At 41.1% G+C, this 12,965-nt stretch overlaps 1 protein-coding gene across 1 annotated transcript in view; it reads left to right on the top strand.

Annotated features, from left to right (window-relative positions):
• The first annotated feature begins 1,779 nt into the window (after window positions 1-1,779).
• GOPC (golgi associated PDZ and coiled-coil motif containing) overlaps window positions 1,780-12,965 on the top strand; it is a 24,386-nt gene continuing 13,200 nt past the window's right edge. The window contains exon 1 of the mRNA XM_027899101.1: window positions 1,780-2,046. Within this exon, the coding sequence (XP_027754902.1) occupies window positions 1,780-2,046 (267 nt within the window). The remainder of the gene's footprint in view (window positions 2,047-12,965) is intronic.

Raw genomic sequence — 12,965 nt, 5'->3', positions numbered from 1 at the left:
AGTGGAGCAAGGAAAGAAACTCCCCCCAGGATGCCCTGCAGCCCCAGGGCCAGGCATTCAGGGGTCTTGGTGCCCTTACTATTATTCTGGTGTTCTCCATTGCTGACTGGAGGGTCCCTGTGCTCTCCCTCTGTTGCGCTGGGAGAGTATTTTGTGGGGCCATGTTGTAGGCAGGATTAGAGTCCTGATCTGGGTTAAAGTGATGGGTTTTTTTCTTTTTTCTCTTTTAAGGTGGAATTACGACTTCAGTGCAATAAAACCAAGCTGCACATGTTCTCCACAAGACCTGCTAATAAAGCTCCCACCGAAATCAATGTCAGAGTTGCAATATTGCAGTATTTCAAAGGGGATGAGCTGCAGCCAAGGTGAATGTCTTGGAGAAAGCACCTGTAGAAAGCACCTTGGAGAAAGCTGTAATTTGTTCCCTGAAATTTGTTTCATTGTCAGAACCAGGATGAGCAAAAAAACCACCACAAATATCTCTTATATGAGTATAACTACACTCATTGGTGCTTCTAGAGATGCAGAGGTGCCAGGGGCAGTCCATTTAGGTAAGATATTAGAAATTCTTTACTGTGAGGCTGATGAGACTGGAACAGGTTGCCCAGAGAAGCTGTGGATGCCCCATCCTTCTCAGTGTTCAAGGAGAGTTCAATACTTGCAACTCTGCATCTTTTCTGAGCACAAGCAATTGATGTGTCATTGCAAATCCTGCTATGTGATTTGCACCTGCTCATCATGTGAGTGAATACAGTAATGAAGACTTCTCTTTCCTCTCTTAGTCCTCCCTTATACATAAGAATAACCATATATACAGAAAAATGATCCAGCTTTCCAATTCAGTTTGGCTTTTTTTGAGTTACCTTGTCAGGGAAATTGCTAAGTCATAGATAGATTTTATATCTATTAGCTCAAATAAACCCCTTGTCCATACGGCAGAAATTTTTGCAATGGTAGCTCAGAAAATGAAAAAGCTTTTCCCAGAAACACATCTATTGATGCCATCTCTCAGTTTGCCCCTCAACACCTGCAGCTGGTTCCCCTTTCAAGTAGTGAGGGTTTGTTTCCTGTCAAGGTGGTCTGTTAGTCACCATCTGAAGTTTTCTCTGTTTCTGTGTGTTCCCTCTGATGCTTTAGGTCTGCACAGGCTGTGATGTTGCCGTACCCTCGTGCCTCATTCAAGCGGTGATGGGTGTGAGCAGTGGCAATTTGCGGTTTCAGCTGCCATCTGTCTGTTGTGCACTTTTCTACACAAACATCTCTGCACTTGTGCTTCTCCTTATGCTACATTTATTCATCATTTCCTTCACGTATGTATATTGTAAGTTGTTCGGGGCAAGGTCCACATTCTTATTCTTCCCTATGTACAAACTTAGCATAGGTCTTATACGGACTGTATGTCAATACAAAAATGGCTATAATTACAGTTACGCGCCCGCTGCCTGCGCGGACGCTCCCGGGGGCCGGGGACAGGAGGACAGGGGACAGACGGACACGGACCGCTCCCACCCCAAGCCCCTCCGGACGGGGCCGCAGCGCCCCCTGCCGGCGCAGCCCGGGCGCGATCGGGGGCTCGGCGCTCGGCAGGTGCTGCCTGCCACACCGCCAGGCGGCTGCCGCGCACGCGCCTGCCCGCGCTCCCTGCGTGGCTGGCCCGGGAGCGGCGCCGGCAGCGGGATCGGGATCGGGATCGGGAGCGGCGGGTCCTTCGGGGAGGGAGCGGCGGGACGGGACGGGGCGGGGCAGCGCTGTGCGAAGGCAGGGGGCGGCAGCGGCGGCATGTCGGCGGCGGGCGGTGGTCCCTGCGGCCCGGGCGCGGCCGGCCCGGCCCCGGGCGGCGGCGTGTCCATGTTCCGCTGGCTGGAGGTGCTGGAGAAGGAGTTCGACAAGGCGTTCGTGGACGTGGACCTGCTGCTGGGCGAGATCGACCCCGACCAGGCCGACATCACTTACGAGGGGCGGCAGAAGATGACGAGCCTGAGCTCGTGTTTCGCGCAGCTCTGCCACAAGGCGCAGACCGTGTCCCAGATCAACCACAAGCTGGAGGTGAGCGGGACGCGGGGCCGGGGCGCGTCCCCGGGGGTGCCCGCCGAGGGGACCGGGCCCTGCCCCCGGGGCAGCGAGAGCCTTGCCGGGTTTCTGCCCGCCCCTTCCCTGCGAGCGGCCGGGGAGGGTGAACCAGGCCCCGCGCTTCGGGATTTGGGCCTTCCCGTGGCGATGCTCCCTCTGGGTTTGGCTGTTCCAGCGCGGGCATGGAGCGGTGCGTGCCGGAGGAGCTCTCTTGGATGTGGAAAACAGGAGTCTTGAGCAACAGATGCTGCTGACTCGTCTGCTGTTGGCATTGAGTCCCTGGTGAGTTGGGATAGGAGTACACAGTCTCAAGCTATGCCAGGCAAGGTTTGCGTTGGACATTCGGAAGAATTTCTTCACAGGAAGGGCTGATTAGACTTTGGAATGGGCTGCCGGGGAGGTGGTGGAGTCACCGTCCCTGGGGGTGCTTAAGGAAAGGTTGGACGTGGCACTTTACTGCCGTGGTCTGGTGGACAGTGGTGCTCGGTCATAGCTTGGACTCGATCTCAGAGGTCTTTTCCAACCTAATTGATTCTGTGAATTTGGAAAGCCTTTTTAAAAAAAGGGACAAAGACAAGATCGAGGTGCTTAAAGCTCAGTGTCAGTAGTCAAAATGAGGACATTGTTCCTCCTTACGAGTAAAGGAAAAAGAAAAATGGATTGGGGATGGACTTTGACAGGCCCTCTTGTCCCTTCACACTACAAAGCAGATGAAATAGCTCTCTGCCAAGCTTAGTGACTGAAGATAATAGCAGAGGTCACACATTCTGTGAGAAGAATAGAAACTGTCCTTCCTATTGGAAAGTTTTCTTCATGCCTGATCCAGGGTTTCAGTCAGGGTGGGAAGAAAGAAATATCAGATGGAGCCAAGCTGCCTGGTGCTGATGCTGTTGAGAGGCAGGGTCCCTTGGCTTGTGTAAGGACTGGAGTGCTCTGGAAGGAGGTTCTGGGGAACTTTATGGTCATTTTATATCTGTCCAACCAAAGCATCTCTGGTGTCGTAGGTGTTGTCATTTGTCTTGTCCTTAACAGGCATGAATATGAACTGCCTGATTGTCTTTCAGTAACATATTAGAAGGCTGTTGATGTTTCTTCCTCAGTTACCTTCTCCCTGGGCTGAAGCCCTCTAGTTTTTTCAGTATCTGTTGGAGGCCATACTTTTTTTGAGCTTTATTGCTATTTCTACTAACTTGTAAGTATATAGGAGTAAGGGGGGAAATTCTGAGAAACCATGAAAATACATGCTTTGTAAGAGCTACAGTAGACAGAATTCCATTCTTTCAGTGTTTCGTGCCAAACTTATTATAATAAAGGAATTCTAGAGTCTTCAAGCAGTCTTCTGAAGATATACCTTTCAGTAGGAAGTAAAGTAACTAGATTGGCTTTGATTTTACTCGAGTTTCTTCCTGGTACGAAGATGTTGTAATGTAAAAGAGGCTTAGGATATTTCAGAGTGGAACAAAGAATTTGTTAAACTAGGAGGTTTTTTTAATCACTTTCTTTATTTCACCAGAATGCTTACTGTGGTGATGTTTATGTTCTCCTTTGTGTTTATGTTGCATATGTATACACTATCAACCTATACAGTAGGCTTAATTGTGTAAGTGTAGTAAAATAAGATTTGTGAGTAGATAATCAGTATTTATTGCATATGGGATGGTGTGGGTTTTGTGTACAGACCTGAGTTTTCTGGGTATTTTAAGAGAACGGATTGGTGCTTGTTGCTTGGTAAATATTTCTTTGAAAGGTTGTTTCAGGCTTAAGTGTTTTGAAAGGAAATGGTGTAACTCAGCTCCTGAAAGATTTTCTATCTTTCAGAAATCATCAGGGGCACCTAAGGAACTGAAGATCTGTGCCTAAATCTCATAGGAGTTGAAGAGCAAAGGAGCATAGTTGTTAATAACTGGCATAATTTTTGTGTATATCTATGTCTATGAGGTAATTGTTTGATAAGAATGATACTGATAATCTGGAGTGAGTGCTTTAGAAGTGAATAAAAAGTCTTTTATTCTGTGGAGTATTTTTATTACTAGGAGTAATATTAGGCCTTATACATATAAAGGACTTTTTTTTCTTTCATTTAGACCTTTAGAAGATTTTAGTATTACCTTGAAGGTTGTTAATTTTAGGACTTCATCTTTATTGTGGTCATAAACTTGAAATGAAAGCTGCCATTTAAAATCTCCAAAAGATGGAGCTGCTCTGTTTAAAATGAGTGTCTTGTCTTTTCACGTGCACAGATGTCTAGTGGAAAGCCACAGTGTCCAACATGAAGAGTACAGTAATGTATTCTGAAAGAAATCGCTAACAGTAATACTGGAGCTTAGGATGTGATCAGTGGTTTTACTCTTTTTTTATAATGCAAGTTACTGTATTTAATATAAGTTTTAAAATTGCGGTCATTTCTTAATAACCCACAATTGTAGTTTTATACTGCTTGTACTTTTCATACAAAGCTTTCATCACATTCATAAAAATGTCATCAGTTAGAGTTTACTTAGGTACAAACACTTATTCAAGCCAGTAAGATCCGTCTTCAGAAATATGCCTCTGTTTGGTTTAAAATAATACTTTGACTGAAGCTAAGTTTGATTAAGCTTACTCTTGCAGCTGCATTTGCCTGATCTTGTCTTACTGAATGAGTGATACTGTTTCACAAAGGAAAACAATAAAAAATTATGAACATGGAAAATAATAAAAAATTATGAATATTGTTATGTTGTTCGTGGATTCCATTTCCTTGACCAAAATTGTTGGGTCTTATTATAATATTACAGGCAAGAATAAAAAAATGCAGTTCAGGCTTTAATTTATCCACTTTATCAGCTGAACGTGCATTCTCTGGTTCATAAAATTCCTTTTAAGAGGCAGAGCTTAGTTAGTTTGGTGGATGGAGGCTCCTGCTGTAGGACTTCTCAGAAGAGTTTTTGCCATCTTGGTGTCTACCTGCTGCTAGAGAGTTGAATCCAGTAAAATATGTATGAGGGATGTTCCTGAATAGTGAAAGAGGTGTTCCAGGAAGATGGTAGTTTCCAAAGAGGCAGCCATATGTTGGCAATTCAGGGGTAAGTTATTTTTAGCACAAGCCTGAAGGTATGGCAGATACACAGGGGATGTATGCAAATAAATTTACTGGTGCATTAGGGTGGTGAAAGTTTATAAACATACCACTGTGTTAATAACATTTGCAGTCTTAAATTAAACTAATGGTATGACAGGGAAGGAGGATTTGTTTTCATGGTTTTCCTGCTGGTCACAGTAGGACAAAGTTGAATTAAGTAGCTTATCAAAGAGGGAGAAAAAGTGTTAGGCAATAGAAGCCACCATCTTTTCTGAGATCAGTTTCACTTCGCTATGAACAAGTAGCGGAAGTGTATCTTGGTGGAGGACAGTAAGGGCCTCAGGCTTTTAGAACAAAAGGAGATGACAGCCGTTTTAAAGGAGATTTTTTTGTGGTGCTCTGTCTCTTGGAAAGCTGAATAAATCAGCAGATGCAGGCTAGGAGTCAGTGTGTGAGATTTCAGTAGATATTTAATTAAGAAGCAGTTCATAGGCTTTTGTTTTTCTTGTTTGACTGTGACTTGACTATGGCATTGTCTGAATGTCCATTTTAAAAAAGTTCTGTGTAGTGCAGTACTGTAGAAATAAAATAAGTAGGTCAATGTGCCAGCGAAGACTGAGCTTGACTTTAAGTCTGGCACTTTGCCAATCTGATTCTGCAATTTTAAATGAACAAGCTAGAAAAGAATGCCTGGTGGAGCACACCCTGTGTCTTGGCAGTTGTGTTAAGCCAATATACATGCTGAAGTTAAAGAAAATATATATGTCGAAGAAGTTAATTGCCTGTGTAGTTTTATGTCTGTGATTAACTTGGAATCAGCAGATTTAGAGGAATAAGACAAATTCTTCTGTAAATAACTCCTTACTGTTTCAGCTAAAGCATATGTAAAATAATGTAGGTGATATATATGTGTGTGTGTGTGTATATATATATATATAAATTATATATAAAACTCCCCAACAGCAAACTGAAAAAGCTAAATGTAGGTGGCTCTGTGTGCATGATGACTTTTCATACAGTGTGCGAGTCTGTCTTACGGGGATACACTGCAGAGTTGCAGTCCTGCTTTGTTGTTTGGTTGTACTTCTTGAACCAAGATGGGACCATTCACCTTCTTAGGAAGGTCTGTTTGGATTTTTTTTTCACCCTCTCTCCTTTGTCTTGCACTGAGAAATGCACTTGTTGAAGACCAGGATATTTCTTTGCCCCCTATGAAATATGTTTATAAAACTGGGAGCATAGTTGCAACAACTTGTTCAATTTTTTTTCACGTTTCATGAATGTTTCCAGTATTTAGGGAGGTGTTATTTTATTAATTGTACTTTTGACTCTTAGTACTTTTTCTCTTTTGGATAAAAATCTATTTGTACTAGACAGTGTGGTTTTTTGAAAAATCAGTTGAATGACATTTGATCCAGCTTATTTTATATCCTAAAATGTAAGCAGTTTTCACATATTCAGGAAGTAGAAATACAGATTAATATGCATTTTCCAGTTGGCTTATATGCTAAATTGTCATTAGTTTGATACATATAACTTTTATCAGGATGATTAAACCCTTTTAAAGAGGTCACTTCTACTTAATTCATATTTTACTGTATCAGAAGCCTTGGAATTCTGTGCAAGTTGAGCTAGTGTATTTCGTTTTCAGTTTGCATATAGAAAGGATTTTCCTTTTCTGTCTCATTTGTTGGGAGTTACCAAAGAGAAAGTGAGAGAGAACCAGCACTTTAGTTTATATTTCATCGTTTTATTTACTGAAATATGTTGCATAGGTAGTTTGGCTTTCAAAATAATGCCAATAATAAACCCACCAATATGACTTCGAAGAACAGATTTATGTCTTAGTAAGCAACCAGAAGTATGGGCAACCTGACAAAAAAAAAGTCCTGTGAGGCAGTCAGAAATTTGTCACTGGCATCAAAGTGTACAAGTAATGATTAAAAAAAAAAAAAAAAAAGATAGTTTGTGCTTCTGTAAGTAGGTGTAAACAGAATGAAACAGTCAAATACAAAGTAAAACAGTAGCAAGAAACAGTACCTAAAGCAAAGTGAAAACAGTAAGAGGTTGCTGCAGTAACATAGAACTGAAAAAGATCTGGTGTATAAATGTTGGTTGATGTATCCATTTTTGTAAAGGGAAAACAAATTTTTAAGGTGCTTTACATGTAGTAGTATTATGGTTGTCTTTTAATTGTTGGGAGGAAAAGTGTGCAAACAATTATGTGTCCAGAACTAATCTTCAGTAGACAAGATAAAAAAGGAGGAATGTTGTTTTGCATCCTTTCAATTTGCTGACCAGTCTTTTGAATGTTTTGTCAGGACTAGAATAGAATCTAAGAAACAGAGCAGTTAATTTGTCTCATGTGCTTTGTAGTCTGTATGAGACATAATAAAAATGGATTAAATTTATTTACAGTTCATTTGCGTCTTCAGTATCAAACACTGCATTTTTACCAAGACTACTTACCTAGCTACGCGACTGTAACTGTAGTGTTTATTTAGGGAGTCAGTTGTCATAAATTTTGTTGTTCATGTTCTTACTAGCCACATGATAAAGATCATTTTATTAAATTTAAAGATTTAACTAAAAATTTAAGTCATGTTATAATAAAGATGAAATAAAAACTTTTAGTATGATTTAAAAATTTGTCGGTACAGTCTTTTCAAATAATTTCTTGAAACATTGGCATCATTGACAAGTGGTAAGCATTATATTAGAATTGGGGGGGGGAATTTATCATCAAAAATGATGGTTCCTAAGTGAATCACCTATTCAGAAATTCATATTTTGTACAGTGCTGTCACATTGTTTAGTTTTGCAAGGGGCACAGTGAGATTTATAGGGCTCTGATCTATTTCATGGTTTCTTATTCAAAACAGTCCATTAAACTTAATAGGGATGTGTGAGAAACTGCAGCAAATGCCGCTTAACAGACTGGAAGAACCAAATAGTCAAGGCTGAGGAAGGGTAGAGTGTTCTTGTCTCTTGGGGAGCTGTAGACACAGTGGTGAAGTGATACTGGTGAGATAATGGAGACAATCCTTTCTTATAGGAATTAGTGAAACATAATCATTAGGAGCTTTGGCTGCTTCCCATCAAGAGGTTGATGCAAAGTTAGGGGTCCCCCCGAACACTTGGTAGTGTGTGGGTTGTATGGTTCATAACTGTGCACGACAGGCTCTGTTGTTGTTGAACCAACGCCACTTGGGGATCTGGTGTCTGTGAGTGTGTTTAGGCCTCAGGCTGTAAGAGCTGCAGCTGTCACATCCTGAAAAAATTGTTTTCTGTCCTGCATTTGTCTAATGTTATGGGGACACTTAGGAATACTGATTTGATTGTTTGTAAAGCACAAGTAGGGATTTTTTTTATCTGCTTTTGCCTTTACATGATGTTTCTGCCTTTAAAAAAATGCCTTCAGAATGCAATGTTAGGCAAAAATGCTAGTGTTGTATCTTAATATTTATATTGCTTTTTTGTGAGTATATGGGCGAGAGTCACAGAGTAATTACAGCATTGTAGTATGCTCTGTTGTGTTTCATGATCCCAGATCCTGCAGCCTCTAAATAAGAAGGTTAATAGTCCCAATGAGGAGTGAATTTAGAAATGTATAAACACGTATGTTGGTAAACTTTTTGGAGTCTAGTGTAGGTTACATGAGGACATTCTTCTCAAGAAATAAAACCACCTCATGTACTTGATTTGTCTATGAATTTTGGTTTGGTCCCATGGCAACATTGATAGGGATCTGTCCTGTAAAATTAGTTATTAAAAATATGTATATATAGTGGAGGGGGAGCCCCTGGTGGTCTAGTGGTTAAGGGTACGGCGCTGTCACCGCAGAGACCCGGGTTCGATTCCCGGTCGGGGCCACTCCCTGGGCAGATGGAGCTCGTTAGCCCTGTAAGGCAATCCATCTACGTCCTGAGGACCTCGCTGCCACCATCCAAGCTCGCTTGGCCCTGGCAGATGGACCTCAGGATTAAAGGGTGGGCTCAGTTCCGCGCACACTGTGTCTCACCTAAAAAATCCAATGCGCAGGCTGGAAGGTGGAAAGACCTTCCCCGGTTCTTCGTTCGCGAAGACTGGCCATTATATAGTGGAGGTGTTTTGTTAATAACAGAATCAAGAGAGCTTGGAAATCATGTGTCCTGCTGATTTGTGGGGAGTGATTTGTCCTAATGGAAGTGTTGAGCACTTCCTCAAGTCACTAAGACCTTCTGATTCAGACACTCCCCGTTCTCTCCCGTGATCTGCGAGTTTTCATCTTTGCTTTTTCATCTACCTATGTTTTTTGGTTAGTTGGCTGGGCACAGACAGCAGCTCAGTCTCCAGCTCAGAACTGCACTTGTGCTGCCCAGACACTGGGCTGTTGCCTCCTGTCTCTGGGTAGATTAAACAAATTAGCTGAAGATCTCACTCGTCCCACTTTTCCTTCTGTGAGGGCACTAATCCCTCACTCTTTGCTACTAGCAGCTGTTTGGTGCGAAACTGGTATGTTGCAGGAACCTTAATCATACACACCTTTACCCCTTTAACAGCGTTGTTTGAATCTTGAAAATTAATTCATTTCAAGGCGAAATTGGGACAAATGTAGACATAGAGATAAAATGATGGCACTAGACTGCCTTGTTTAGGTAAATAAGAAATTCTGAAATTAAGCCCTAGCTGCTGGCATTCAGAGATTGTACGGTGGGGAAAACTAATCTTTAACTTTTTAGAAAAGACAGTTTTCAGGCCTTTATGAGTTTAGAAGGCTTGGTATGAGAATGACTTAGGTGTACCCTAAAGGCCTGAAATTAAATGAAAACTATAAAGGCGTTTGATGAGTGTTTGGCTTATGACTTTTAGTCACTGGAGGCTGGTGACATGGTGGATAATTTGGTATGTGTCTCGCTTTTCTTTGCTGAAAAATGTGTTTTCTAATATGTGGATTATGCTTAATCTTTTTTTGAGCTAGAAATTCATATACCAAAAAATGCGTTCATTACGCTTTGAGGGATTTCAGGTCTTCCTCTCACTTTTACTTGGTGTGGTGAATAATGCCACTGTCTTGCCATTCAGGCCTATGGCCCACATTTCCAATTCAGTTTGGCTCTATTTTGAGTTCTCATGTCTGGGAAATGAATAAGTCATAGGTAGATTTTGAATCTATTAGCTCAAGTAAAACTCTTGTCCATAGCACAGAAATTATTGCAGTGATAGCTCAGAAAATGAAAAAGGTTTTCCCAAAAACACTGTCATTATTTCATCTAATGATGCCATCTCCCAGTTTGCCTCTCAGCCCCACGCGACTGGTTTCCCTTTCAAGTAGTGAGAGTTTGTTTCCTGTCAGCGTGGTCTGTTAGTCACCACCATCCCACTGTCTTAGTTTACTCCATTTCTGTGCTCCCTCCGATGCTTTAGATCTGCAGAGGCTGTGATATTGCCATATCCTCGTGCCTCATTCAAGCAGTGATGGGTATGAGCAGTGGTAACTGCGGTTTTAGCTGCCATCTGTCTGCTTCCTGTTGTGCACTTCTCTACACAAATACCTCTGCACTTGTGCTTCTCTTTATGTTACATTTATTCATCATTTCCTTCACATATGTACATTGTAAGTATTTCAGGGCAAGGTCACATATTTAATCTTTTCAGTGTATAAACTTATTATAGGATCTTTGAGTGTGTCTCTGAGATCTTACAGAAATAAATAATTTGTGGTTAGTTATTCTGATGCTCACTTTTCTATGAAAAATATACAGGTGACTCAAGGAGTATTTTTTCCTGAGAGTTCAGACCATCATATGAAAAAATTATATGATATGTTATAAACTACTGGGAAATACAAAATACCTGGTAAATGACAAAATTTGCCCCCAAACTGAGTAAATATTTAGTTAGCCTTTCAAAACTCTTTTTCTGGTATCATCCGTATGTTAGATTATTTGGAAGATAAGTATTGAGTTGTACTGTTTGATGAATTTGACTAAGATCTTTAGTTTACTTAAATGAAGGCTTTTATTTAGAATTTAGAACTAGCTTATGCGATAATTTGAAGCAGTAACTCTTTCTGAAATGCTGTGTGTTTACTAGTACTTTGTGGAGGAGAATGAAAACCAGGCCTTCTCCCTGTGCCACGGACAGATCAGGTAATTCTCAAAGGTTAGTTTGGTTTTGCTTTGTTTTTTTATTATTCAGTACAATGAGGAGAAAAAAGGTAAGAAACCAAGTATGTCTTGTATACTTGACAGTATATGGACTAGGGACATTAAGTACAAAGAATTAACAGTAATGTGTTTAATAATTATTGATAAATTGGAGAACAAGTTTGAATGAGGTACTTAGGAATTAAGTGATGTCAGTAATGCTGTTCTTTTTTTCCTTAGTGTTCTCCGTGCTGACTCATTTACGTAACTTCTCTGAGGTCTCTATTAGCAGGCAGTGCTTAACTGAAGCATTTTTCAGAGGACTTCAGGAAAAGCTGTCTATGATAAGAGAGGTAGAAAAAGTGGAGAATTGAAGCAAGAGCCTGACTTCCTTTAATAACTAAGAAATTTCCTTATTTTCTAGTTGATTTCAGTAAGCTTTGTAAGGTCCAGACCAGCACTTCCTATTGCCGTTGGCACCAAATTCCAGTTACAGATCTTGGTCTGAGAAAAGCATCCATGACTTCAGTGAGTCAGAGACAAATGAGCATATCTCAGAAGGCATTGACTTGGCCAACATGTGTCAGAATAAAAGGAAAAAAAGAGCTGTGCAAATTCTGTCTCTCATGTCCTGTGTCCTTGATTCATCTAGGTCTGGGTGTAGGTTTTCATGATTAAATCCTACTTCCATGAAACACAGTCCTGCTGTGATATTAACTGTGTGTTGGCTGGGGCATAGACACAAATGAGTTAGCTGAGAGAAACTGAGGTGTAACCTTGCAGTATGGTACTTGTTAATGAGTGATAAGTGCTAATCTGCACCGTTTGATACTGCCCAGAAGAGTTCCTTTTCTGGCTGAATCAGCAAGTTACGGTCAAAAGGATGTTATGAAAGTAAACACGCTATCTTCTCTTCGCCCTTTGCCCCTTATTGTTCCCCAGTGAAAGTTTCTGTTGTCTACTCGTTTGGTGGCTCTTCCTGAACTCTCCTAACCCTGAAGTTCAGTGGTCTCCTGTGGCTGGGTGTTTGTTACTTCTGCCCACAGCTGACGTCTCTGCAAACTCCAGAGCAGTTGCAGGTGACCGTCAATATACATGGCATCTCTCTTCGACAATCTTGTTGGAGATTACATCCAAAAAAGCTGCCAGTGACAGATTAGTACAGCTGCTTGTGCAACATTATTTATCCTTGGGTTTTTACAAATTGAAATATTAAAATTATATTATTTGGCATCATCTTTTTCTGTCAAACTCTTGCCTCCTGTAGTGAATGATGCTCTAGGATGGAATGGCCTTACTGATAGTTCTTGTTTGTGCTCGTCATTTCCTCTGCTGTCTCTGCCCTTCTCGGTTTTTTACTGAGTAGCTTCCAAAATTGAATATAGAGGTGTTGAATTTCCGTATGTTTCCTTTGTAACAAATTGAGGGAATTTGAGTAAAAAACAGTGCGAGTAAAATAAAGGAAAATTAAATGACACAACCAAGCAGAGAATGACAGGACTTCTGTGAAATAATGTAAAGATTTGTCAACCTTCATAGAAGTGATCACAGGATGTGAAACCAGCTTTACTGTGTTTGTATTTTGGAGTGTCTCTTGTGTCTGCATCTGTACCTGGGGATAGATTTGTGACTTTCCATAATGAGTAAGCAGATTGTTTCCATGATAAATGCTCGTACCATTTCTCATTTTGCTCTCTTTATTTTCT

The sequence above is a fragment of the Empidonax traillii genome, unplaced genomic scaffold (genome assembly GCF_003031625.1).
Source record: "Empidonax traillii isolate 1590-97213 ecotype Southwest subspecies unplaced genomic scaffold, ASM303162v1 scaffold641:size396790, whole genome shotgun sequence".
Lineage (NCBI taxonomy): Eukaryota > Metazoa > Chordata > Aves > Passeriformes > Tyrannidae > Empidonax > Empidonax traillii.
The sequence above is the reverse complement of the archived record's forward strand: the minus strand, read 5'-3'. Positions and strand labels throughout refer to the sequence as shown.